Source organism: Exophiala bonariae (genome assembly GCF_035927105.1).
Source record: "Exophiala bonariae strain CCFEE 5792 chromosome Unknown scaffold_3, whole genome shotgun sequence".
Lineage (NCBI taxonomy): Eukaryota > Fungi > Ascomycota > Eurotiomycetes > Chaetothyriales > Herpotrichiellaceae > Exophiala > Exophiala bonariae.
The window spans coordinates 531,370-555,429 of record NW_027042478.1 but is presented as its reverse complement, the minus strand read 5'-3'; the positions used below and the strand labels follow the sequence as shown (position 1 = coordinate 555,429).

General features: G+C 50.8%; 5 protein-coding genes across 5 annotated transcripts; 3 read left to right on the top strand and 2 right to left on the bottom strand.

Moving 5' to 3' along the window:
* Positions 1–7,301: 7,301 nt before the first annotated feature.
* On the top strand, positions 7,302–8,204 carry LTR84_007722 (uncharacterized protein; the record flags this gene model as incomplete). Its single annotated transcript, XM_064851274.1, has 1 exon — positions 7,302–8,204. One exon carries the CDS (start codon positions 7,302–7,304, stop codon positions 8,202–8,204), a length of 903 nt encoding a protein of 300 aa, XP_064710277.1.
* Positions 8,205–8,537: 333 nt separating this feature from the next.
* LTR84_007721 (uncharacterized protein) lies at positions 8,538–12,809 on the bottom strand (the record flags this gene model as incomplete). Its single annotated transcript, XM_064851273.1, has 1 exon — positions 8,538–12,809. The coding sequence occupies one exon, from the start codon at positions 12,807–12,809 to the stop codon at positions 8,538–8,540; it is 4,272 nt and encodes a 1,423-aa protein (XP_064710276.1).
* A 640-nt stretch (positions 12,810–13,449) lies between these two features.
* LTR84_007720 (uncharacterized protein) lies at positions 13,450–15,802 on the top strand (the record flags this gene model as incomplete). Its single annotated transcript, XM_064851272.1, has 2 exons — positions 13,450–15,087; positions 15,137–15,802. 2 exons carry the CDS (start codon positions 13,450–13,452, stop codon positions 15,800–15,802), a joined length of 2,304 nt encoding a protein of 767 aa, XP_064710275.1.
* A 248-nt stretch (positions 15,803–16,050) lies between these two features.
* On the bottom strand, positions 16,051–17,541 carry LTR84_007719 (uncharacterized protein; the record flags this gene model as incomplete). The annotated part of the gene is made up of 1 exon (XM_064851271.1): positions 16,051–17,541. One exon carries the CDS (start codon positions 17,539–17,541, stop codon positions 16,051–16,053), a length of 1,491 nt encoding a protein of 496 aa, XP_064710274.1.
* A 2,318-nt stretch (positions 17,542–19,859) lies between these two features.
* Positions 19,860–21,473, top strand: LTR84_007718 (uncharacterized protein; the record flags this gene model as incomplete). Its single annotated transcript, XM_064851270.1, has 3 exons — positions 19,860–19,931; positions 19,989–20,513; positions 20,577–21,473. 3 exons carry the CDS (start codon positions 19,860–19,862, stop codon positions 21,471–21,473), a joined length of 1,494 nt encoding a protein of 497 aa, XP_064710273.1.
* Positions 21,474–24,060: the final 2,587 nt, after the last annotated feature.

The window sequence follows — 24,060 nt, the reverse complement described above, 5'->3', positions numbered from 1 at the left end:
TCTGCAGTGCATGCAGTGACTGGAGGGAAATGAAATCCGTTGGGCGGAATTTTGTCCATGGCTGCGCGGATGAGAAGCCTAGCTTTCAGGTGCCGCTATTCCGGTGCAGAGTGGAAGGCAAGTTCCGAGACGCAAACGCTTGAATGCAAATCACTCGTGTGTGATGATGTGGAAGTTACACGGGGTACGAGCCATGATATCTTTTATCAATTCATGGGAAACTCGGATTTAGTCATGGAGTCGAGCGGCCTTGTTTTCCGGCGAGCGAGTCACATACCGGGAAGGAAGGAGCACGCAACCTTGCAGCAACATACATCGTACGGAAGGAGATGTTCGGAGTGGACTGCAGTGGGGCTTTCCCCAACTCTCGGGCGTTTTTAAAACCGGAAATGAGTTACGGTGGCTGCGTCCGAGTTCATCATGTTGTCCACAGATGGATGGCACTGCAAATACTGATGTTGATGTTGGATTTGGGCGTTTTGAGTGACGATGACGACGACGATCAATAACAATGAACGACTTGAAGCGTGAATCGAGATGACATGGATCTCACACCTCTGCAGAATTGAGAGTAGGATAGGATCGGATACGAGCAAAGACTCTCGTTATTTACTTCCGGTCCACGACTGGGCGCGTGGCCATAAGGCGGAAGCAAGAAGCGGAAGAGAATGCAGACACAGCATAGCGATAGATGTTAGTATTGATCGATTCCACTGCCCCACTCGTGAGATCAAGGCTTTTGGACTTTAAAAGCTGTCTGTGTTTGCCGACTGATGGCTTGAGTCTTGGCGGATTTCATTTGCCTAAGTTCCACGGTTGTCAACTAAAGTGATCTGCATTGTATGTCCGGAATCATTTTCCAAAGAGACTGGGCCCCACTGCTGCACTACACCGCATGACTTGCCAGAGTGATGAGACATCGAGGAGAGTTGGATTCGGGGGTGTGGGCCGGGTGTTTTTGTTGCAGCTTTCCCAGCTACGGATAACCCTGGATGGGATTGTGGTTGTCACTGCAGGAGTCTCCAGTAGGTAATAAGGATAATGATGATACGGATTAAGGCGCCGACGACAGGTATCAATGTCAAACTTACTGCACTACTACTTCGTAGGTAATGTAGACGCTCAGGGATATCGCGAAAACGTACGAGTACTCGTAAGTGACGCGCACGATTGTTCCATTCGTCATTCCACAAATCATGGCATTATTTAATTGTGCGGACAGGACAGATGTTGCGCACATTCACAAGCTGAGCCACATTGTTGGGTCCATGCTCGCAAAGATAGAGCCTGGAGTGGGTATGAGAATGGAGTATTGCCAAGGACATGGAGGCTGGAATATTCCGTAGGTACCTAGATACTCGTAGATAGAGATGCTGCTGTCTTGAACTCTTTTATGAAGCATGTCACGGATTCGGGTGTGGAGTACGGGTCAGCAAGGCGATGATCGATGATCGAGAGGATTTGAAAGGCCGACGGATCCTCCTTCTATCTCACACCGGATCGGTCGCGTAGCCAATAGTTGGTCAATAAGAAGAAGATTGGGTTGTCCATAGCCGATACCTGATCTTACGAGTACTAGGTACGAGGAACTCATCCTACCTAACACGTGGGAGCAATAGCTAGTGAGTGCGCGGACTAGACCTGGAGTAGAAAGCGTTAAGCTCAAAGACAGGACTGTCACGGCTCACTGCCCAAGATGTGAGAGAAAAGTCGAGGCGTCAGCGGTGGCGCACAGTCGACTAGAGCATGTTGGACATATCACAAGCAACGGAGAAACTTGGAAGCAGTTCTCCTTACGCTGTAATTGGATTGTGCGCACAGATGAGATATTGGTGGCGGCGATAAGTGGGGTACGTTTTCCGATTTCCATGGACGAAAAGAGAATCTCCCTACCTTCAAGCTTTCCATCGTGAGTACATTGGAGCATTGGGTTCGACGGTGTCATGTCGATCAAGCATAGAACTTGGAAAGCTCGTACCGAGACCTCGAGCCATGGGACGAATGTAACTAGTTGAAGGCGAAGTCAATGAGATGCTCGACGATATATGCTGACCACATGTTCTGTGCGCTTTCGGAACAATTTCGTTGCAAACCGTATGCGTCCTGTGCGAGACTTGGACTTCTTTTGCGTTGGAGAGTGTCACTAACAATAAGCAGGTAGCGGTAGCTACGGTTGTTCTCGCCGTCCAGTAGGCCGTAGCTGCGGGTAATGGGCGACCTAGCATGCTCGATCGTCTCACTCTCAGCTATGATTCGTTTTCCCCGTCACCCAAGTCTCCGAGGTCATCACCTTTAGTTCTGGCGACCATTCGTTGTTTGATGATTGTGCCGACGTTAAGCTCAATGAGGAATGTCTGCCCCGGGAGAGGCATATCCGCAGTTCTTTGATGAGGATCCACTATGGTGGGGGAGAAGTGAATTGATACGAAGTCCTCACCGTTTCTTCAGCACGAATGAAGGAGACAGTCTGTATTTTGTCGTCGAGGGATGTGTCGGGAGGACTCTTAGATGCCTAGCGAGGGACGAGGACTACTAGTTGTTAAACCAAGCCTGTAGATGATTTTATAGACGTCTAGATTTACTCCCACTGCACCTGCCGCATAATACTTTGGGTTCATAGGGAGATCACGTCGTAGCTACCTACCTAGATACCTAGGTACTTCGTGCCCATCAAGTTTGTGATTGTCCTTTTCACTGCACTGGGTGTGACTTATTATTAACGTAGTCGTCTGCGCCGGCAACTTTGACACTGCCTAATACCTGGGTCCTGGGTAGTATTTTGTAGCTCCTTCTCTTCCTTTCACTAATGACAGCCTACTAAAATTCTGCTATGGAGCAAGTCCCACTGGAACCCCAGACTCTTCGGAGTCTTCGCCCCCCCTCATTTCTGCGCTTTTAGATGAGAGATTCGTACTCTCTTCCTAGTCAGGTTGGACGTTGGTTGTCAATTGTAACTTGTAACTTGTCAGCTGGGCAATCCTAAGCAATCTCGTGCAGCGTCCGGAGCAAGACGACTTCTTTCCGTTGCCACCGTGCGTCAGATTCATTCGACCCTCACTTGGGATTTCTAGATACAGGTACCTCCACCCTATCCGGAGTATGTTTTTGATGTGTGTCTATGTGTGTACCTCGTATGCACTTCGACCGTGATTCCGTGACTGGCAGTGGAACTTACGGAGTATCCTTACGCCGTAACCAAGGTCCAGTATTGTACCATATTTCTCAAACAATCAAATTACGTGCTTCACGATCCCCGGGACCAACTCCCCGTACTCGGTAGGCTGTCGCCCTTCGGCACCATCATATCAATGGCAGTAAGCGAAGGGTCTAGATATTCATCCTTCTCCAGACTTGTACACTCAAATGGTTGCTGAAGAAATGAAGCTTTAGACCATCGGCACTTGTACCGAGTACTCAATTCTCAGGTCTGGAGTCTAGATCAGCCTATCCCACCTCGCCTCCTGGCCATCGGAAGATCCCTCTATCCACATCCTTTTTAAACCTGACTCTCATCCCACCACCCGGATCTCAACTGTCACTGATCCTCTCCCAGTCCATCAAATGCGACCCACTTCTCCGTTACTCCCGTAACTTCGAGTACTGCCGCGTAGTACACCCTGTAACTTGGAGCTTGGAGCCTGTCGCCTTGCCTTGGGTATGGAATACGCTGTGGCCTGCCCGCTGGGGGCCGCTTAAAACTTTACTCGTAGTTGTTCAATCACTGCAGTGCAGTTCGATGATATTCTTCAAGGTTGGTATTCATATCCGTATCCCGTGCCTCGACTGCCCGCCGCTACCCTTGGACCACTGGCATGCGCTGTGTTGGTTCAACACACCCGTCTTGCCGCTCCAAAACTCTCATGCTACCACTGATTCTCATGCCCTACCACACTCATCTCGAGATCAATTTGCGTCTCTCTCTCTCCACTTTCTGACCCGCTCCCGATATTCTTCCACTACTACATCGTTCGATCTAGACAAAACACCTCGGGTCCCACTACACTGGCTCACACTCGCTCTTTCTCTCTTCTCGTGGGATTTTGTGTTGTGAATTGCTTTCCCTTTCTCCTGTCTTGTCTCTGATCAATCTTTTTGGGTCGAGCGGTCATCACCCATCCCTCCTACCGCGACCTCGTCCCTCCTTCCTGAGCCGATGCGGATTTCTTTTCCGTCATACCACCACGGCGACGCACCATGAAGCCACTCAGCATCACAGCAAGTGTATCACCACCCTTGGCTGCGTCCTCGGCCGGTGTCACCAAAAACCCGCCTCAATTACCAATCTCCCGCTCAAATAATTCGACATGGGAAAAGCCTGAGCGCGCGCGTACCAGTCACGCTTGCGAACCTTGTCGTGAGCGCAAGACCAAATGCGACGGCGAGCGTCCCTCTTGTCGTCGCTGTTCACACACCGGAACTTCTTGTCATTATGGCTATGGCAAAGGCTGGAGAAAACGAAAGTAAATCTGCCTATACTTCCATGGCTGCACAATCTCCCCTCTGTTCCGCATCCTTACCCGCGATCCTGCAATTTACTGTATGGTTGTGCTGACCATATCCTCTTTGCCAGAACTGCTGAGGATCTCACTGCCACGTCGCGACGTCTGGCTCGATACGAGGCGCTCTTGGCCGAAATCCTACCCATGGTGTCGACTGAGGTTAGAGAACTGATTGAAGATGCACGCGATCAAGTAGGGACTTCAACCAATCGTTCTTCCCTTTGTCTACTTTGCTCACAGGTCATCAGGATGCTGCCAACTCAAATGGATCTGAAACGAACGAGACTGAGCAAGGATACCCGTCGATGCCTTCTCTCACATCAGAGTCCACAATGTCAAGCTCAAGTAGTCGACTACTACTTCCTCTACCTGTGCCTAGCCCTCTTACAGCAGTCTCGGCCAGAATAACACCCAGTCCAGGGACGTTTGACTCTGTCCCAACCCCCCCAGTTGTCCCCATTTCGGCTGGCCCGAGTCCTGCACCGGGCATGCCGTCATCGCAGTCCCGACTCTCAATCGATGCGGGCATGCTGACCCGATTGCCATCGATTACACCTGATGGCCAGCTAATCGACCCAAATTCACGCGAGCTTTCACCTCCGAAGCTACAACGACTAAATGAGGCAAATCCAGACTTCGCAGCTGAACGACTTGGAATGTTAACCGGATCTCCAAAGAGTCAGACATCGTCAGGAAGTAGGTTTGCTCACAAGGACCATGAGGCAAACAAATATTGACGGAGGAAAAGCGCCTACGCAATTATAGCACTCTCCTGGTCGACTTCATCGCCGATTGAATTTCCGACCAGTCCACCGGCAGATCTCACATAACACGTTACACCGCAAGGGTATCGTCTAACAGGTCCGCGAATTTTCCCGCCTGAATATTGACAAGAGAAAGGGCGGGGCATTGGCAGCCAGTCTAAGTCTCGGTCCGACGTTTGAAAAGGAAGAACTTGCAGAGCAACATGTTAGAGTCCGGGGGCAGCACGATCGACAGCGCGATAAATGTTTTGTCGGGTTCTGGATAAGTCGTCCGAAAATCATCAGCGATCACTACACAGCTTGGAATCCCTTTCCTACTGGGCGTTGTTGGACAAGAACATGGCAATTGTTGTCATTTCGATCCTGTTGGAATCGAGATCTTGTGCTTGGTCAAAGCCTGTGTTGGTTGGAGATCGGCCAGACTAACATGAAGATGGCAGTTGTGTGGAGGATCACTGGGGCAGGAGGAATGCCCATGAGTGCAACTGGCAAAAATGAAAAGAAATGTGGGAAGCAGGGGGCGCCAATGCTTTGTGACGCTTATGCAGGGCTTTGTGGAGCCTCCGACGTGGGTTCGGATGAAAACCACCGCTCTTCTCTCTCCCTCCGCCTCGGTAAAGCACCATCATTTTGATTGGATCTTTCGGCTCAAAATTCCATGCAACCTCACTTTAGCGGATACATATTCCGAATTGACACATCGTTCCGCTACAACCACCACGTCGTCCCGAACTCCGTGTTGCAACGTTGGTGCACATCATGCCCAATCTACGATTACGAGGACCAAGTACAATCAGGGTCGGGTATTTTGCGTCGGATAAAAAGCTTTCCTGGTGACAATTGGCCGGGCACAAATTTTGCCAGAATCGGTGGAAAACTGGTTAAGATCGACGATGAGACAGTGTGGCTTGTGAATATACTTCGTACGTGGCCGAGATCACTTGGTTCAACCGTCCAAGGCAGAATCTCGGGACGCAAGCCATGCAAAAAGCCTACGGTTCCTCCGCCGGAGCACTGGCACGTGAAGGATTCCGGGTGTCACGTGAGTCTGCCGTGCAACTGCTTAATTCTTGCTCCGCCCTACTGGTTCAAGACCAGAGTTGTGAGAGAGCTTGGTCGCTGGTCTAGAACAACTTGAAACAGATCTCATCCAGTTGGGCATTCCTTCCAGTGGGAGTTCTGGTCTGCCATTTGATGTTGATCTGCAAGTCGAGAGGACTGTTTGGAGGAGGAATCACTTCTCAAAGTCATTTTGATGAGACATGATGTATATGACAATGTTTATGACTACTAAAAAGTTTGGAGGCAAGGCACAATATCACGACATCATCGGGTGCAAAAGTTAATTGCTTGAGAATGACTTATGATAAAACATAAATAGAAGGAGGACAGTATGCTATTTGTCTACTCACGATACCAGTTGAGATAACCCAAGGTCAGGAAGAGACCGTCAAGAGCTCAAATCAACCACTTTACTTCTTCTCGTTCCAATTGATCTCAGAGTGAACCTCGCTTTAACATATGAAGTCGTTCATCTACACTGAGTGGTGTTATCAACCCCTCCAGTAGTCATATTGAACCACCGAGCAAGACAAACCCTAATTGTACTAGAGGCCTTCTCCTGGGGGTTGTTGCCGCAAGGTCGTATGTTCGCTGGAACTTCTTTTTTCAATTCACCATCAGTGCCTCCGGCCGGCTTCCAATCTGCTGTCGACATCTTTGGACAATTACAGCAATACCACGAAACGACAAACTCCAGTGTTATTTATCGACGGATAAGCACACAATGTCCGGACCAAAAACTCTGGAGGCAGTTTGCAGCGGTTGACGCGGGGCTGGCTAGCTATTGTACCATCCCTCCTCGACGCGTCGTGAAAAACGCAAGGCTGCCTCTTCTCACCACTCACATAAAAAAAACCCAGGATTTGATGCTGAACTGGAAATTGAATCATTAGTAGGGACAAAAGAGGCTCAATTTTCAAATCTTGACATTATAAACAGTCAAGCAGACAGGGGCCAAAACGATAGAAGAGGGAAAATGCCACCACCACCACCAGCACCGCCAGCAACCCTACACCCACTGCACGCGCAGCTCAGCACGTCACTCCTCACGCGGCACCACCTTGCGGTGTCGCCAGGATGGCTGAGCGAGTTCCTGTCGTCGCGGGGGCCGAACGCAACACTCCCCCCTCTGCCGGCACTGACGTCGACGGCGCACTTCCGGGTCCTGGCCAGCGACATCCGCACGTCGCTCTGCCAACAGGCATTGGACGTCTTGCCCGCCGACGTCGCCGAAGTCACGGTCAAGGAACGGCGGCTCGACGGCGCCGTCGTCGTGCAGGTCCTCGACGTCGTCGACGTCGGCAGCAGTAAGTGGAGCCAGGTCGAGGCGATCGAGCGCGTCGAGCGCGGCGAGGAGGTCCGTGGTCGCGAGGTCATCCGTACCGTTGCTGAGGATGTTGGTGGCGGTGGTGGAGGAAATTCGACTACGTCTACTTCTACGTCTGGTTCGACCGCTCCCACGGCGACAGCTACGGCCAAGAAACTCACCAGTGGACCGCATAAACTGCTCGTGCAGGACGCCCGGGGCACCCAGGTGTTCGCCTTCGAAGTGGTCAAGGTCCCGAAGATCGCGCTCTCGATCGCCGCTTCTGCGTCTGCGTCTGCGTCGGCTGCTGCTGCTACTACTACTGCAGCGATGAACCAGGCTCAGGCTCCCCTGCAGAACATGCCGATCGAGGATCCCGGAATGCTCATCGGATGTAAGCTGTTGCTTCGGCCGGGGACAGCGGTGCGGAGAGGTGTCGTCATGCTGAGGCCGGAGGATTGTGTCGTGCTGGGTGGCAAGGTCGATACTTGGGATAGGAAGTGGAAGGCGGAGAGGAAGGAGAGGCTGTTGGCCCTGGTGGTTGAAGGGGCTTCGGGTGCCGCGGCGGGTTGATATCGTGGGAATGGGAATATGGGGATGGGGTTGGAATTGGGCAGGCACGGAGGAGTACACGAAGAAACGAGTTATTGAAGGGATGGATGGATTACATGGGAATCGGATTTATGGGTACTCAAGTTCTGGCTCACTCTCAATGAGCTAGAAACCAGTACTTGGTCAATTGCTACTGACCCATGGACTCTGTGGGTTGCACCAAGGTCGATGATACACTTCAGCGTCAGCGTCAGCTTCTGAACTGAACTGGATCCCGGGTCGTAAAATCATACAATATCCTGGACGTCACCTTGAAGTCAGGAGCGAGTCCTACATATTTCGAAAAGACATCAACTATGATGAATCGACCGCGATGTCCACAACCCACGGCGCCAACATCTTCGCCTTCAACAAATCTTCAGCACGGCCCGTGCCTTCATATGCTCTCGACAGATCGTCAGCAGCAAGACTTCCACCCGGAGGCACCATTTTGTGTCCGTTGAGCACTGCCATCTCAGCAGCATACGATGAGTCGGATGCGGCGTCCCCTCCCACTGCCTGGGACAATTCCATCCAGCCTTGTGGTTGACTGGGCGCGAGCATGATCCCATAGAGCGCGTCGGTAACGACAGCCATTCGATCCTCTTTACTTTGTGAGCCATCGCGACGCTGGGAATTGCAGCCAATGAGACCTGCTAGGACTTTCGTGACCTGGATCTTGTCAAACACAGTGATGTTATCACTCTGCCTCAACGTCTTCAGGCTGTCCTCTACCGCCTCCAGCACATCTTCATCCGCGTCGAGCAGGCCCGTGACCCCCAGCAATGCGACTGCTTGGACATGATCTGGGTGACTTTCAATCACGTCAAACAGCTGAGACCGCGCTGCGTCCTTCTCCGCTTCGCCACCTTTCGCCCACAAGACCTGAGCCAGCATGCACACCACGTCCGGAGCGTGGTCGGATTCCTCGAGCGCAGCTTGGAACAACTTGATCGAGTTTTCGACTCCTTTGAGATGGCTGTGCGCAAGACCAGCTGTGATGTGTGCCGAGAGCCTCCATTTGCGTCGGATGTCAGCGTACGCAGGACCGAAGTCATCCGCGTCGCCAGAGAGGTCAAGAGCCGTCTCCGCATTGCTAATTGCTGGTTCGAATTCGGAATTCCCTAGTTGTACTCGAGCGAGATCTGCTTTGGCCTGGGCGAATCTCACTAATAACTCGTTGGACTCGGATTTCTCGTATTCCGCTTCAGCTGCAGCGCATACTTCCTCGAGAGCTTCGGCACTGGTAGAAAAGTCGCTGACTCGTTCTGCGAACAATGCCATCAGATGAGTGGCCACTGTGTCACCGGGTGTCTGGGTGTGTAATTGACGCAGGGCGAATAGCGGTTGAAGAAGCGTGCTGACTTCCAGAGATCTCGAAGGGTCCTTGAGAAGGTGGTCGAAAGCTGAAAGAGGGAAATAGCGTTTCGCAGGGAGTAGAGACGAGTCCGCAATTTCAAAAGCATGCATGAACAATCCTCTCGCCTCCTGCACTTTGCCAAATAATGTCGCCAGGATCCCCTGCCCAATCCACGCATCTGCATACTCTGGATCTTCAGATTGCGCTCGCGTGAACGCATTATTCGCAAGCTCATTGTCGTTGTTGATCAAATACAACACTCCCAGATCAGTCCACGTCCTTGCACTGTGGTCATTCAGATGCAAGCTCCGCACGAACGAGTGCTGCGATACTTTCGGGCTGAGCGTCATGGTCACAACGCCCAGGGCGTTCCAGAACTCCGAGTTTCCGGCTTCGAGCTCGATTGCGCGTTTGAAGCATTTCATCGCGGCGCGTAGGAAGCGCTGCGATTTCTTCCCCTGCTGAGAGCTTGTGTCGGATGTGGACATGGAGACATGTGCTCGGTGTTCCGCCCAGCCAAGATTGTACCAGCTCACGGCTCGAGCGTGGGTGTCGTTGGCTGATGCAGCGACGCCACGCTTGTGCGCGAGGACGGATGCAATGAGCCATTGATCTGCGATGTTGTTGTTAGGACATGAAAGCTCGTCGGACTCGGCTTCCTTGTCGTCCTTCCTGGACAACAGGTCGATATCGAGTTTATCCACCTCGCTAAGATTGTCAGAGCTGGCATTTTCTCCAGTCTGTAGCAGCGAGATGATAGTCTCGAGATTTGCAGCGGCTGCAGTGAATTTCTTGACATGGCCGAGGACAGCGCATGCGTCACCAACAGACTTCCACAGGTTGAAGATATCGGTGTTCTGCAGTACGATCTCTTCAGCAACGTCGAGTGCGTGAGCGGCAAGTCTGGATGCTTCGCCAAACATCCCCAACGCAACTTTTGCCCATGCGCTTTCTGATATTGTTTGAAGCAGTGCGATCAGCACACCGAATTCGCCTGGCTTGAGAGCGAGGACACCCTGGTAAGCAGTGATTGCTTCGTCGAAAGCGCCCATTTCTCGTTGCACGTTTGCGAGCATGTACTTCGCGAACCAAGTCTCGTCAGCTGGCAGACCATGTTCGATGCTCTCAGCCTTGGCAAACGCTCTCGTCGCAGCAATATGGCGGCCTGCACTGTGATAGCTCTCACCCAAGCCAACCCAGGAATAGTAATCATTCGGGGAGATTCTCAATGCGGATTGAAACGACAAAATGCTCTGTGTGTACTGCTGTTTGTTCATCTGTACAACTCCCAGCGCTGCGTACGGCCAGCTGTACGCCTGCTTCTTCGATCCCGGCGCTGGTCGCGCTTTGCCGGATGTGACCACTCGTTGAGCCACGAGTTCTACCAGGTCCCATTCCGATGTGGATGAGAATGCTTTAGCGAGGCGATGTGCGGCTTCGAGTTCTGATGTGGAGAGTTCGAATGCTTTCTGCAAAGCTACTCGTGCCCGGGCTTTGCTCTTGCCGTAGTCTTGAAAGTAGATGCCAAGGAGAGTATAGGCTGGAGCATAGTTAGAGTTCGATTTGATAGAGTCTATGAGGTAGCGATATGGGCCAGACTTGTCTTTGCGAGCGGTTGAAGAGGTATTCATCTGCCACAGGCAATAGGCGATTCGATACAGTGTGACAGATTTCATGGGCTGGTTCTTGACTTTCTCTGCTTCGATCGACGAGAGGACACTCTGGAGCTCGTCCAGACCGGTCTGCACTTCTCCGTTTTGCGCTCTACACCACGCCAGCTCCAGTTTGATCCGGACATTATCAGGATCGCGCTGAGCGGCTTGCTCGAGGAATTTGACGGCCTCCGCATGGTCCTCGTCGTCTTCGTAGATCAGTCCGACGCCCAAGAGTGCCGGTGTCAGCAGTGGTTTACGGTGAATGATTTCTTGGAAGAGATCCTTGGCCTCGGGGTGATGCCTTGGTGATTGAAAGGTGATGAGTGTATTTGCGAGGATGAGGTTGACTCCATCGAGGCTGTTTTGTAAGTCGATCGAGAATTGTGTCTGTGCATTGATATGTAGAGTCTGCGCTTTGCGGGCGATGTCCACTGCACTCTGCCATTCTTCGAGGCGCAAGTAGGTATAGGCCAGCAGTCGATGGCCCAGAAGTGAGTCAGATGCGTCCTCCAAGCCCTCATTCATGATAATCAATTGTTCTGCTTCAGACAGGCGGATGGGTGCATCCTCTCCATTATTGTTTGACTCTTCGCCCTCTGTAGGCACGTATGGGAAGGGTGAGGCATCGCTGTCAAGAAAACCTCTGAGAATTTTACTGAGGCCCTCATCGGGAAAATACTCGATGTAGTCACGAAAGATATTGACGTCCCAATGGTCGATTTCTTCTGCATCCACCCATTCAAGGGCTATCTTCCACGCCAGTGGATATGGCTGTTTGATGATTACCATGCCATTTGCCATATTGAGGACTTTATCTCGTTGCTCGGTCTTGGCTCCGCTTGGGAGTACGAGGAGATTGTCGTACATACGCTGGAAGAGCTTTTGTTCGATATCATGACGGGCATCATCATCTCTGGTCCAGTCGATAACTGCTGCGTATTTCTGCTCGATTTGAAACTTGCTAATTGCTTCATACTTGACCTGTCGGGTCACCTGGTCGATCTTGGAGCCTATACGTGTTCGTCTCTCTCCAATTTGGGAATTGATCCATTCCTTCTCTTCAGCCTGCGCAGATTCGAGAATACGTTGGTACGCTAGGCTGGGTTGAAGAACGCGGCCTTCGAGAATAGGATAGAGGTTTGATGTTGGCAGTATCAGTTCCAAGGCTTTACGATACTGCGAAGGACTTCCGTATTTCTTGGCGAATAGCTCATACTTGTCAATTACCGATTGACATTGGAGCCTGTCATCAGCTTGAGCGTACAAACTTGCCAAGCGGAAAGCAGCATCATGATATTGGTTGAGCTTGAGACTGGCCTGCTTCTCGTACAGTGTGATGAGACCCTTGTATGCCTGAGCATCTTGTGGCTTGAGATGGGCAGCTTTCTCAATTGCCTTTTCTGCGGCATCAAAATCACCGAGCTTTTCTCTCGCAAACCCTAAAAATAACAGGGCTGTGTGATTGTTGCCGTCTTCCTTGATCAAGTCTTCAGCCTGTTCAGCGGCCTTGGCAAATTGACTGGCATCAAGAGAAGCCTTGATAGCCTTCAAAGCTACTTTCGCTGGGGCCATGCCAGGCGGTCAGCATTCGAAAGACGTACCTTCGTATCAGTTCTTAGTTGGACAGGGGTCAAAGAAAATTGTGAAAGTTTGATATCAAGGGTCACACGAATCTTGGGTGTACGTGGATGGTGCGTAGGAGCCTAGGTTCAGTGCAGGGGACATTTTTAGGTCCAATCTACACAATTCAATCTCGGTCTCCTAAGACTCACTTCACTTTCATATCAGATAAACATGCCTGAATAGTGGATGAGTGGTCGTCATCACATTGAAAGCGGACTGAAGCCTGCCTTAAACTGGCAATATCGTGCGATCATGCAGATGTGGCGGAGCATTCAGATGGCCTGCGCAGTTTGGTACCATATCCGGAAATACCGTACGATTACGAATACGCAACCGTAGTTGATTTACGGGAGCGATGCCATCATCCAAGAACATGACCACGATGGCCATGAAATTAATCAGGATCTAGCAGTCTCGTTCACTTGATTTGTACTATATAACCACGACAGAGGCCCTGTCTCTCTACATAATATATTCCGCACAATCCTGTGCTCGCTTGCTCCTGAAATCAAAGACAAGAAGCTGTGTTGCAACATCAAACACACTTGCCGCATGCTGCCGCCGTTCAACTCATATTTGGTCGCCCAAGATGGCCCTTCAAGGCATCCGAATTGATGGCATCCGTTTGCGCGACTCAAGTGATCGAGAGGTGACCTTCAGAGGTATCAACGTTGCCGGCGATTGCAAGTTCCCTCGTTATCCGGATCAACCATCCCATAAGTCGGACGATTTCTTTGACGGTGCCGAGAATGTTTCATTCGTTGGACGACCATTTAATGAGGAGGAGGCACACGTTCACTTTGCGAGGTTAAAAAGATGGGGTTATAACGTTGTTCGATACATTTTCACATGGGAGGCTTTGGAGCATGCCGGCCCTGGGAAGTATGACGAACCATTTATCGAGCATACGATCAAAATCTTGAGAATCGCAAAATCATATGGTCTCTATGTATTCATGGACCCACATCAGGATGTCTGGTCAAGGTTCAGCGGTGGCTCAGGAGCTCCTCTTTGGACCCTATATGCCTGCGGTCTTGATCCCAGAACCTTTACTGTCAATCAAGCTGCCGTCGTTCACAATACATGGCCAAACCCTGCAGAATATCCCAAAATGCTATGGCCTACGAATTATACGCGTTTAGCGTGTGAGACAACATTTACCCTCTTCTATGCTGGAAAAGACCTGGCGCCGAATGCCATTATTGACGGAAAGAATATTCAAGATTACCTCACAGATCACTTCATTGGGGCTTGTGCACACCTCGCACAACGCATCCATGAAGCAGGTGGGCTAGAAGACGAATGTATCATCGGGTGGGAAACCATGAACGAGCCGCATCGAGGACTGGTCGGATGGGAGGACCTAGATGCCTTGCCGGACGAATTAAAGATGAGGAAAGGCACATGTCCTACTCCATGGCAAGCCATTCTTACAGGGTCTGGTCGTGCCGTGGAGGTTGATGTATACGCTTTCAATACTTTTGGGCCGTATAAAAGTGGGAGAGAGCTGATCGACCCAGAAGGTGTACAGGCCTGGTTGCCAAAAGATTATGATGACACGAAATATGGGTGGAAAAGGGACCCTGGCTGGAAACTCGGCGAATGTCTGTGGGCACAGAATGGCGTGTGGGACCCAACTCAGGATTTGCTGTTGAAGAAAGACTACTTCGCTAGCATACCCAAGTCTGGTGAGAAGCTGGACTACGAGAAATTCACCAACCTCTACTACATGCATCACTTCCGCAAATACAGAGATGCTATTCGAGCAATTCACAAGAACTCTATCATTCTAGTCCAGTCAGCTGTCCTAGAAATTCCCCCGAACATCAAAGGCACGCCTGATGATGATCAACGATTGATCTTCGCAACGCACTACTATGATGGTGTTACACTAATTCAAAAGCATTGGAACAAGTTTTACAACGTCGACATCTTCGGCCTTCTACGGCATCGTTACTCCAATCCAGTGTTCGCTGTGCGGCTTGGCGAGACTGCCATTCGAAACTGCCTCCGGGATCAGTTGATCGCTATCAGGGAGGAAGGCATGCAATACTTGGGTAATCATCCCACATTGTTCACAGAGATTGGTATTCCATATGATATGGACGACAAATATGCATATAAGACAGGGGACTACTCAAGTCAAACCTCGTCGTTGGACGCCAACCACTTTGCGGTCGAAGGTTCAGGTGCTCAGGGGTTCACGTGGTGGACATACGTTGGCCAGGTATGCTCACATGTATCTCCGAATCCAAGGACATTGCTAATTAACATAGAACAACCACCAATGGGGCGATATGTGGAATGGCGAGGATTTGTCCATTGTATCTCTTGACGATCAACTATTACCCAGCGGCTCATCAACTCTACCATCCGCCAACCCCTCCACACTCTCACTACCGCAGAAAAACCTGTCTTCCTCTGACACAACCCTCACCGAACCAACAGTGACACCAGCAAACCTCAAGAATGCTCTCCGGAGTCCTTCCATCACTCAACAACGGTCTAATGCACCATCCGACTCAACCTCGAATCCTAACGGCCTCCGATCTGCTGAAGCTTATGTACGTCCCTCACCCATCGCTACGGTGGGTGACGTTGTTAGCTACGGCTTTGACCTTCGTAGCGCAACCTTCAAATTCAGCCTTACGGCACCGAATCCTACAACAGAAGACGTCCCGACTGAAATCTTCCTCCCAGAGTTCCACTACCCCTCAGGCAAAATTGACGTCAGTGTCACGGGTGGTCGATGGAGGATTGATGTGGTTGATGTTGACGGTGAGGGCATGCAAATCATGAAATGGTGGCATGGTGCTGGCGAACAAAGTATCACTGTCAAGGGTGTTGTTAGAAAAGCCGGTACACTCCAGGTGGACGAGGATGCTGAAGCCGGGTACTTTGAGACGATGACCAAGACTGTTCAGAATTGTTCGGTTATGTGATGTTGTGATGATCATGAAATGTCGATTGTCAGTGGTTTGGCCGTTTGGGGAGTCTGGCTTTGTTCATTTTCTGAGCGGACGGAATAGCGTGGGAAATTATGATCGTCTCTTGACGTACAAATAGCAACACTTTAGCGTCGTTGGAACGCATGTACGTCGTTAACATCAGCTTGCTGTTGTGTTGAGGGATGGATTTTTGTACTGAACGTTTATGGACTCCACACCTTGAGTACATCAGCCAGTAGATACTACTTTTCGTCCATAACCGAAACCTCTGCGTTTGCGCTTGACGAGACGCCTTCGATATGCTCACTCATTGCATGCCCGGCATCGTCATCTGCAAGGGCCCCATATTCATCATCCTCGTCGTCATCGACATCTTCACCGTCATCATGTCCATCACCTGCATCCTTACCATCCCCATGGCCTCTCAGCTTCCCACCCTTCCGCTTAGGAATGACTTTCAGGAATGCTTCTCCCCAATCCCCGCACTCGAGGTATCGGATCATAATTTCGACGACATGGTTCGTCGTCAATACCTTCCGCGATTGCATCTCCAAGTACTCGCCGATCGGCAGCTTCGCAGTCTTGATGCCGCGCTCGCACGCTGTGCGATAGCAGATCCCCTTATGCCGGTTCTTGTCCACTAGACCGCCGACGATGTAGGTCGAGTAGGGCCGCAGGGTGCTTAGCGTGTCGGGGGAGTCGGAGCTTAGATAGATGATCTCGCCTGAGTCTGGTGAAGGTGCCGTAGATGTGGGCGATTGCTCAGGAGGAGTTGGGGGTGGTGCTTGGAGTTGTGCGGAATCAAGGTTCCCGGATGTGGTACTTGTCGTAGAGGAAGGGTCAGTGGCGCCTGGAGTAGTGGAAGGATGAGGCTGTACTTTATCAGTCGAGGGTTGACGTGCTTCGCTACCGTTCGTCCCCTCAGGTTCGGCTTCGGCGGGTTTGAAGATGCCCAACAACTTGCCTCCCTTGGGTCCCCGCATGAATTCGTGAGCTTTCTGCGCCGCGTCGACGAAACCTTCTTTTTCAAACGTCACACCCTTCCAATTCAAGTGGTACTTTCTGAGCACCGTATTGAATCGCTCTTCCAGCAACCCGCCCCATGAGCTGATCACCAGATGGGTCTGGAAGGGCGCACGCCAATTGTCCGAGTACGAACGTGTGAGCTGTGAACCCAGGGAGATTCGCTCCTTCTCCATCATCAGGTCGTCAAAGCCACAGTCTATCATGATCGTGATTGGAAGAAGGACCGGGCGTCGACGAGGAAGCGGTTGCTTGGTGGTAAGGGCTGTTGTGGCTGAGGCGCCGCCATTCTCTTGCTGGACTCGCTCCTCCTCCCTCGCATCTCGTTTCCGTTGTCTACGTTCCTGTATCTTCTGTTTCCGCTTGGCTTTCCGGTAATCCCGTCCTGCTTCCCACTGGTCTCTCTTGCGCTGCTTTTTGAGCTGGTTTTTGGACATGGGTTTGGCACCATCTTCGCCGTCCTTGGTGAGCGGATCTTGGTCTTTTGCCTGTTCTTTTATTGAGAGTTCGACATCTGAATTAGTGCACGAGTCTGAACCGTTTGCATCTGCGTCGTCAGCAGCATGCTTCTGTGGCTTACTATTCTCTGGGTCTGAGGGCGCATGTTCCGTTGAACGTGGCAAGAGAGCGGCAGATGGTTGTGAGTTTGGTGTGTCTTGTACGTGGGTCTCGAGCTTCCTGAGCTTGCTAGGCCTCTCTTCAGTATCCATGACGCCGGCGAGTCTCTTGTTCAACAGAAATCATGAACTACCAAGGATTGCAATCGACTCATGCTCCGAGTCGTCGAAGTTCGCAAAAAATGTCTGCGGCTAACTTTCTCGATTTGTGTTAGTGTCGATCTACAATCTTGGCGAGGCTGCGAGCAGACGCCGCTCCAGCCTTGCCGAGCCTGCTCATCATTCTCCGAGTTTCATGCTACTTCTACTTTGAAGTTAGGGTTATTTTTTGCGAAGCTCTCGCGAGGCCCATCATGACCATGTCATATAACGGGCTAGAGGCTGTTATCCTCTCGCATCACTGGAAAGGGAAAACGTGCCGCAGTATGGTTGCACAATATGTCCGCGAGTAGATCCACGCGAGCCGGCTTCGGTTATGCAGATTGGAGCTTGCTATATCAACTTCTCACATGTGCAGCAGCGCTGTACGGCAGAGCCCATTTGACACATTTGCAACATCTGCAATTGCTACCTTTGTCTTCGATATGTTGAACACCATATAGCATTCTAGGGACGAAGAGCGCCGGGTCAACAATTTCCTTCCATATTTTCCTTGTACCCATCACCAGGAAATTCTGCTGTCGCAGGGAAATGGCTGGAAAAAGATGTTGCCTTTCAATCATATTCAGAGAAGCGCTGGTTGAATTGTAGGCCATTGAGTTGGCATGATGTCAACCTTCGACCTCTCTGGGGATCAGGCTGAGCGCTCCAAGTCTGTGAGCCTGTGGGAATGCGAAAGCCGCGGTCCAATCCAGCATTAGCAGGATGCAAGGTACGTGAGGAGCACCATCAAAAATTGACTATAGACAAGCTGCCTTGAACGGTCCAACGGGATCTGACCAGGTGTTGACCGCCATTAAAGACCCGTGCCGCCATCCACCACGGCCCCAGACCAAGGAACGAGAGCCCAGCGAAGACACAACGACAGCAGTTGCTCGCTGTCAATCTCCTATTATCTCGGCCTCGTAACCAACAAGTGTCTCTCTAGTTTCTGGCCTCGAGATCCACGTCCAAAAGTCTCAACTTATTCACAATCAGTAGTCTCGATCAAGGATATTGGGTCTTTGTTGGATCTATCAAGTCTAGATGGCTTACATCAAGATCAGGCGCAGAGACTGGTACAAGAGCCAAGCTCTCATCCGGCACTCGGCTGACGAGTAATGCTGTCGAGTTTATATCCTGGTCTCGAAAGTTCTCAGGATCAAGCACCACTATCACAGTTCAGACTGCAATTGTCACACCAGCTGCTGTGAGGTTTCCGTGCTTTTCGTGAAAAACCTCTGGCACCAGTAAGGGCAATAGTGTGTGGCTTTCCATTGCCACTTCAATGCTCTTCTGCTCGGTATTGGAACTCATCGCCACCCCAAGAGGTTGATGACAGAAAGGCCTGTGTTGGTATCTGCTCTTGATCCGCAATATCCCGCTGTGCTTACTAGTCACATCTCTTCTTGTGTTTCGTGAGGCAACGGGAATTATTTGCACCTACCCTCTCATAGTCTGGTCAACAATCCGGCGCCCTATTTACCGGCAGAAGCTATCTACTGATGAATATGACGGTCCTTCAACAACACGATTATGGTCTCAGTGACTCAGATGGCTTCTTTTTCAGTCAAGACCAGAATTACGACAAACTTGTCCTAAGCCCACAGAATGAGTGGTAGGTATGTACAATTACACGGATCCAAGCATGGCATGTTGAGGCTTCTCTACGTTTCGGCTCTTCCACTGCTGTTAAGGGATCGGTCAATTCAGCGTCGATGTAGGACTAGAGAACCTACGGCTACTTGGAACCGGTCGAAGCTCAATTTGACACAGATGAGATACGCCGTCAGTTGGGCGTGTTGGGTCCAGGAATGGACAGGCCACCAACGACCGTGGTATTATGCAGCTCAGACGACTCCTGAACAATTACAGTACCGGCTGGAGCCATTGTTTGAAGACTCCAAATGTCTTGGGCGCAGATACATCTCCTTCCCTGGGCACTAGGGTAACACCATGAGCCAAACCCGAGGGAATAGCCAGATTCGAGGCTTATGTAACAGGGATGCTATAATGGTCAGCCAAAATCAAAGCGTGATCCGATTGGTCTCCACACATTCCGGAGTTGAATATGAAGTTTGTGGGGTCCCGAGGTTTGCTCTACCTCTACAGAATCGTGACTTCCGTAGGATGATGATTCGGACGAACAGAATCTGGGCTCCGGGAGGGCAAAAAGCGGGGCAGATGCGGTAGATAAAGCACGACTTGGACTTTACAGTCAAGTTCCATGTCGGAACGAGAGTCCACAGAAAACAGTCGCGGAATATCGCAACATGGCATCGTTCAATGCCTTCTACGTCGCACCTTGTGTGCTCATTCTTGCCCTGATATTAAGGATAATTCAGGTTGGTTCCTCCCAAGAAAGGGACAATATGACCGGATCACTGATAATCCCATGTTAGAAAGCAGTTCACAACTTCAGGTCGCCCTTGAGGTCAATACCAGGACCGTGGTATGCAGCATGGTCAAACTGGGCACTCAAATTTGCCACTATCACAGGGCAACGTATCCACTACGTACATTCGCTACATGAGAAGTATGGAAAATTCGTCCGCGTTAGCCCCAATGAGGTGTCCATCTCAGATCCCGAGTCGGTGACAACAATCCACAAGATCAATTCTGGATACGTCAAAAGCCCGTGGTATATCGAGTCGACGAATTTTCCGAGGCCGATTCTCTTCTCCATGAGCGATGTCAAGGCGCACTCCACGCGGAGGAGAGTCTTCGCTCGTGCTTTCACCAAATCACATCTGCGTCAGACTTATGAGTCAACTGTGCACTCAATGGTCCAGAAAGTGGTGGCTAGGATGAAGTCGGAGGCCGAACATGGAAATGCAGATATTCTCAAGTGGTGGACATTCATGGCGACTGATGTCTCTGCTCTGCTGATGTTTGGGGACTCCTTCAAAATGATTGAGAGGGGAGAGGTAAGTCGGTCCACCAGACGCCCTTCCATTCCCTTGTCGCCGCTCTAATCCCACCGAGTGTAGGTTAATGAGTATATTCGTATCCTTCAATCGAATTTGAAGGGCAGTGGGATTGGATTCGAATTACCGTGGATTCGAGCCATCTTAAAGTACATCCCTATCAAGAGCTGGCAAGAAGTCTTCAACTCGACCGGACTGTTAATGAAATATGGGCTAGAAACACGGCAGATGAGCAGGTCATCAGGCGATGACAAGACCATCTTTTCGAATTCAAACAAAGAGGCCGAGAAGGAAGGGGGCTACATGGACGAAACGGACGTCCTGCTCGAAGCCCAGGGCTTGCTCGTGGCGGGTTCTGATACAACTGCTGTGACGCTGACGTATTTGGTTTGGGCAGTTCTCTGCCACCCGCAATGGCAGCATGCCCTCGAGCACGAGGTCGCCGGACTAGCATCTGACTTCACGGATGCGGAACTGGAGAGCCTGCCGGTACTCAATGGCATCATTGAAGAGACGTTACGTTTGTATGGTGCCGCACCGGGCTGTCTGCCTCGGACGGTTCCCCCGAACGGCGCCCACCTTAAAGGCCATTTCCTTCCCGAGGGAACTGTCGTATCGACACAAAGTTACACGCTTCACCGAGATGCCAACGTCTTCCCCGACCCTTTCAAATTCGATCCTGGCCGTTGGATACCAAACAAGGAGAATCCCGCCGGAGGAATCCCAGCAACGTCTACCGAGGTAGCAAAGGCGATGTACTCGCCTTTTGGATTCGGCTCACGAACTTGTCTAGGTATTCATATGGCAAGAATGGAGATGAGATTAGCGGTAGCAGAGTTCTTTAGAAGTCTCCCTGGCGCACGACTTGCTCCTTCGGTCACTGAAGAGTCGATGGCTTTGGAGAATTACTTTTTGATCGCCCCTGCGAGCCATCAATGTGAGGTCACTTTGAGAAACTGATGAGGAAATGGATAAAGGTTACACTGGAATACCAGTCTGATAGAGAGTCTCTTGCTTTAGTCTTCCTTGTTGACTATCGGGACTGGCCTCCATGGACTTCACACCGCAGAAAGGGGGAACCCGCTCGAATTCTCTCGGCTTTTGGTCAGTCTCACTCTTTATCTGGAGCCACAGCTCGAGATGCGACGTTGCGGAAGGGTTTTGCTCATATCGACAATACCATTGACTGGCTGAACCTCAATATTGCTGGTGCATGGTACCTCAATTTCTTGGAGACGGATGTCGCCCGAGCGAGGTTCGGAAAAATCCCGGTGGGGTAAGGCATAAAGTTCGAGGGAATTCCTACCTGGGTGAAACTCCATTGTTCATGTCAATGGTGTGGAGGCATTGTTAGACATCCAAATAGATCCATCTAAGTCCCTCAAGCCATGCCAACGAAATTTACCATGTCATAACCGGATCGAGCACCACCATGGCCGATCAGGCCCAAGGCTCGGTCTCCGTGTTACCACAATGCTGCAGAGGTGTAGAATCCTGGCAATCACTAGATCGCACGGGTTTGCATTATGAAATCTGGGAAAAGTGTTTATCTGTGGCGGCGCTGTTCAAGATCGTGATGCTGTGCATACTGTGCTTTCGTATGAGTATGATTGATGCAAGTCGCACCTGCTAAAATCAAGTTGATAGTGCAGACAAGATATCGAAGCCGCCAATACCAGGGGTATTTCGCTGTGCTAATTAGCATTTACAGCTGGCAATACGCAACTCACGAGAAAGCCTCGGCTTCTCGACGACTGTGGTCCAAGAGAATGCGATTCAGCCACTTGGGAAGTCGCTCACATGACCCAGGAGCGGAGAGAATGCTTGGAAAGATGACACAGGCGTGCCAGTGATTGTTGGTCTGCTTCAGTTTCATGGGCGCAAGGACACGAGATACTTCGATGTGAAGACCAGCTAGTCCAAGACATCTTCACATTGAGCTATCATAGGCTAGCCATCATCATGCGCATGGGGCTCCATTATTGGAGCTAAGGGTTTCTCTCCCGGCCTTCCCAATGTTTTCCAGCCCGGCTGGGCATCTCTGGTTTCGGGGTTTTGGGATCTGTTAGAGCACAAAGGAAATCGAGGTCCAATGAAGATATGCATGATTTCTTGTAAAATGTGGTGTCGCCAATCTGCTCTAGTAGGCAAAAGCCCGAATCTTGGTCCCACTTTCATGAATGTTGATCGACTTTCCCAAGTCGGGTCTTTTCGGCATCGACCTCTCCTTGTTGCTGACTCCATGGAGGTGCCTGGTCAGAACATTATGTGAAGTGTCGGGATTTTCTCCGGGCCCTTAAATTAAGCCGTGTCCTTATATGGCTCCCTGATATGTTGATGATACATCTGTTCGGCACACTGATAGTGAAGCTCTCCGCAAAGAGGCTTGTGGAGTGCCTTGACCTTCTCAGGACTGGGATTCAATTCTCTAAAACTTGTTACAGGTGTTTTGTGAAGCGATCGAGTCCATAGAAAGAAGTATCACATGCCAGATTTGCAGCTCAGCATTCCTTGATGCCAGTGCCAAGTTACCAGCTATTGTAGACCGGAAAGCGCGGGGCGACTGGGCGTAGTGGTGGGCCTTCACCTTAGTTGGGCACAGAGAGGGATGCGAAAGTGATTCTTCCCCAGGAAAGCAATCTCTTCTTGAAAAAATGCAAGAAGTACGAGTAGGTAAGCCCGGTCGTGGCGCGAAACCTCCTTTGAAAAAGGCTAGTTGCTAATTCGCAGTCGAGACATGCGGTCTCTTCTAAGCTGTCGTCTGTCGAATTCTGATAACAATTTTTGCTCCTGTACACATCGGCGCTGAGGGTCTAGAATGGCCGTTGAATTATTCGATCAGGGGTTGCAACCCAACGATTCACCATGCTGTGAGACCCTGACCAATCTGTGGACCATGCCACAGAACCCCTGCTGATGACGCGCCAAGTCTCGCCAGACTCCTTGCAATGGAGAGATCCTTTGGTGCGTACCTGATCTGCATCAACATCCCATGCACCTTCAGGGCGGTTTCACGTTCAATTGAGCGCCTGCTGTTATGCCAGACAACACTTTCGCACATAGCCAACCCAATTTGTTGCCAGTGCAGTTAGACTTCGTGTCGAAATTGGCTGTGCTGGGAAGTCTCAGCAATGGGCCTCCTCCGGTAACGTGAGCGCTGCGTACCCATTAGGGCCTTTGTTCCAGATAGATGGAAGAACTTACTTCGTATGTAGTGACAGCTGAAAGGCAAAGGTTGGGCACATAAGATGATATTAGTCCAAAGTAGCACCTTGGCAAATTTCTCATACGAGCTCAGGTATAGTACCTCACGACTCACAACGGAGGAGTTGTATCAGAGTGGACTCAGGTGATAAGGAGCTTGCGCATGGTCTGTTTTCCCCAGGACCACAAATGAAGCGAGAAGTGGAGAGGATCGACGGAATTCTCCTTTGCGGTGCCACAATTGCTACCGGAAGGACCTGAAGAAAGATTCCGAGCAGTAAGAGAGGGTTTCATGGGCTTACGAATGGAAGAAAGAGGATGTTGTTGGTTGGGACGCGTTCTA